General features: G+C 44.2%; 1 protein-coding gene across 1 annotated transcript; it reads right to left on the reverse strand.

Annotated features, from left to right (window-relative positions):
• Positions 1-1,305: 1,305 nt before the first annotated feature.
• LOC129867427 (transcription factor HES-1-like) lies at positions 1,306-3,290 on the reverse strand. Its single transcript, XM_055940819.1, has 4 exons — positions 2,912-3,290; positions 2,670-2,765; positions 2,449-2,536; positions 1,306-2,143 (listed from the first exon to the last, which is right to left on the reverse strand). The coding sequence occupies exons 1-4, from the start codon at positions 3,017-3,019 to the stop codon at positions 1,632-1,634; spliced, it is 804 nt and encodes a 267-aa protein (XP_055796794.1). The 5' UTR covers positions 3,020-3,290; the 3' UTR covers positions 1,306-1,631.
• Between the last annotated feature and the right edge of the window lie 246 nt (positions 3,291-3,536).

Below are 3,536 nucleotides of genomic sequence, written 5' to 3' on the forward strand. Positions count from 1 at the left end.
AAGAGTGATTCATCACTCCAGAGAACGCGTTTCCACTGCTCCAGAGTCCAATTGTGGCGAGCTTTACACCACTCCAGCTGGACCTTGGCATTGCGCTTGTGCGGGGCTGCAAGCCATGGAGAACACGCTTCATGAAGCTCCTGACAAAATTAGTTATTGTGCTGGCGTTGCTTCCAGTCAGTTTGGAACTCGGTACTGAGTGTTGCAACCGAGTTCAGACAATTCTTAAGCTCTACGTGCATCAGCACTCAGCGGTCCCATTCTGTGAGCTTGTGTGGCCTACCACTTCGCGGCTGAGCCTTTGCTGATAGACTTCACAATAAAAGCACTTACATTTGACCGGGGCAGCTCTAGCAGGGCAAAAAATGTGATGAACTGACATGTTGGAAAGGTGGCATCCTATGATGGTGCAATGTTGAAAGTCACTGAGTTTTTCAGTAAGGCCACTCTACTGCCAATGTTTGTCTATGGAGATTGCATGGCTGTGTGCTCGATTTTATACACCTGTCAGCAACAGGTGTGGCTGAAATAGCTGAATCCACTAATTTGAAGGGGTGTCCACATACATGTGTATATATAGTGTATTTTCTCATAATTTCACATGTTCAGTGAAGTTTCCCTCTTCTTTCCTGTCTAGGATCTCGCCACCAACTGGACTGATACACCTGGCCAACTCTTGTTCAAAAACGTATGTAATTTAGCAGACGTTCTTATCTAGAGCAATTAGAGATACGTTCCTTGCTCAAGGGCACATCGACAAATTGCTCACCTAGTCAGCTCGTGGAATTGAACCATCAATCTTTACTGGCCCAACGCTCTTAACGGCTAGGCTACCTGCCGCCGGTTTCTTATGGATGTAGCCAGAAGCAACAGCCTTTGTGTGATGGCATTGGGCAAAAGCGTTTGTATAAATCCAGCCCCACTTCACAGTCTATTACACTTGTAGGCAAGTGTTGTTGCGTAAAATTCTAAACTTTTACGCAACATAAGCCGCAACATAAGCCTAAATTCTGACCCATTCCTGGCGCAACAAGTGCATGTGTTTGGGATATTCCTGTGGTTTGAATGTGCATGAGTTTTGCGCGCGCAAAAATACATGAGTGATTTTCGTCAGGCAGTTACGCACAGTCAAAATCAAATTTGACTTTTACACTAACATATTAGTAGAATAGGATAGCCATTTTCTCTTGGAAATTGTAGGTCGATAATAAATTATTCTCAAGTTTATATAAAGTTCAAAACAAACGCAGCCTAAAGTAATTATTTGGTGATTAGGCTTTAAACATAGATAAGCGCACAATAATATGTTTTTCAATATCTTTACAAATGTATTTGTCTTCCAAAATGAAGAATAACGTAAAGTGCATTCAACATATCTTTGGTATCGCGCAATAAAAAAAAAGACACCTCGAATATAAAAATGCAGTGAACAGACTTCAACAATACAAAAAAATCTCATTTCAATATGAACTTCACTCCCATATAGGCTATACAAATATAGTGCATCATCTTTTCATCTTAACACATTGAAAATACAAAAACAGAATCCAAACATAATTGTTGTAACATCGAACATTGAAGAACTAAGTGTCATTATAAAAAGTATTTTCGATAGGTCCTTTTTTTTTGTTCTACCAGGGTCGCCACACTGAGTCCGAGTTGCCTGTCGGTGCACCGGGGGACACCGCCGCTGGGACAGGCGTGTTGACCTGGTTCGTGTACACGGGGATAACGGGACCGTTGGGCGTAAAAGCTGCATTGGGGATAAGGAAGGCGAATTGTCCATCTGTGGCAGGTACGAGGTGGAAGCCGCCGTATACTTTTGTTGTTTCTGGTGACATGCTCCGGGGAGAGCCACCTTTACAAGGCTGGGGCATCACGTTGCCCTGCGGAGATGAGTTGGGGATATGTACCATGGACTGGCCGAAGGCGCGGTGGGGAGGCCCGGCAGGGATCTGGTGCTGCGTGGGGTAGTTCATAGCGTTGATCTGCGTCATGCAGCTGGCCAAGTGACCGAGAAGCCGCGTCCTGACCTCGGTGTTAACCCCTTCGCAGGTGGACAGGAACCGGGTGACTTCATTTGTGCACTCGCGGAATCCAGCTCTGTATTTCCCTAGCACGGTGGGATCAGAGTTCAAAGCAGCTGTGGGAGAAAGAGAGAAAATGATAAGCCACTGAGAATAACAACAGCATAATAACGACAATTTAAGTTTCAAACATGAACATCAAACTAAACATATACATTACGAAGCTCACCAATGGTTAAGATAAATTAGCTAACTAGTTAGTGCAAACAATTAGCTACATTTAGAGAGACTTCTTGGGAGAGAGGATGTGGGCCAAGTATGTAAACGGAGTACTTCATTCTAACATGATCTAAACCACAGATGGAAGTCTGGAAGAAATCAGCCCGGGTATTCACCCACTAAAATAGTTACAGTGACTTACCAGTCATTTGAGCTCTCTGGAGGTTCCGGAGATGTTTCACGGTCATCTCCAGGATGTCCGCCTTTTCAAGTTTCGAGTGTCTGGAACTCTGTAATATTGTAATATTGTTAGGATTGAAGACAGAATACTTTCTTATTAAAGTTGATGTTTTTAATAAAGTAAATCTATAACTGTGATTGTAATAATTAATTTGTTGTGAGAGATAAAAATGTAATACTTACATCTTTTTTGAGCGCATCCAGGATAAGTGTTTTCAACTGTCCCAAGCTTTCGTTGATTCTGGCTCTTCTCCTTTTCTCCATGATAGGTTTGGATGACTAAAGAAAATAAATATAATACATTGTTAGAATGGTGGGCCTTGCTCAAGGGGAAGGATATGCTCATGTTGTGCTATACTAGCCCGTGCGTAATTTTAGAGTGACAGAATATCCGCATTTCTAAGATGCTTTGACCGACTACTAACCTTCCTGTGCTCGGAAGCCGTCTTGGGTTTATCAGGTGTCGTGTTCATGCTAGCTGCAGTAGCAGCAACAGGAGAGACTGATGTCTTTTCCAGTATATCGGCAGGCATCTTCGGTCTGTCTGAAATATCCAACAAGAGCAACGGAAACTCGGTATTACAGTCCACTGTTGGTGGTTATTGACAAGTAGTCGGCACCTATTCACAGTACCCTCTTATGAAATTCCAAATTCCGGAGGAACAAAATCCTTTTTGGGTGGTAGCACACCTATGTGCGTGAGACAAGCGTCCCCAAGTCAGCCGTAAGCTGAATGATGTCACGGAATCGAGAAATCACTGTCTGCCAGCGGACGCTGCGTCTGTCTAGTGGCACTTCTTGTTGGTCTTATTTATATCTAGGACTGCACGCGAACGGCTCGTGTGAAACTTCCAAAACTTTCTTTCCCACAGTAACTTTCTACCAATCAGTGCGAGGGACACGCGGCCGGAGGGGAGGATGGCTCGTGGTCGGCGCCCTTCCATTGGTTGTTTGGAGTTTGAGCGGGCGGCCAATGGCGGGGGCCGGGTTTAAGGCACGACCGGGACTGCCTTCAATCATTCAGTTTTTAACACTTGAGCCCCTGACTAC

This window comes from Salvelinus fontinalis, chromosome 12 (genome assembly GCF_029448725.1).
Source record: "Salvelinus fontinalis isolate EN_2023a chromosome 12, ASM2944872v1, whole genome shotgun sequence".
NCBI classification, from domain to species: Eukaryota; Metazoa; Chordata; class Actinopteri; order Salmoniformes; family Salmonidae; genus Salvelinus; species Salvelinus fontinalis.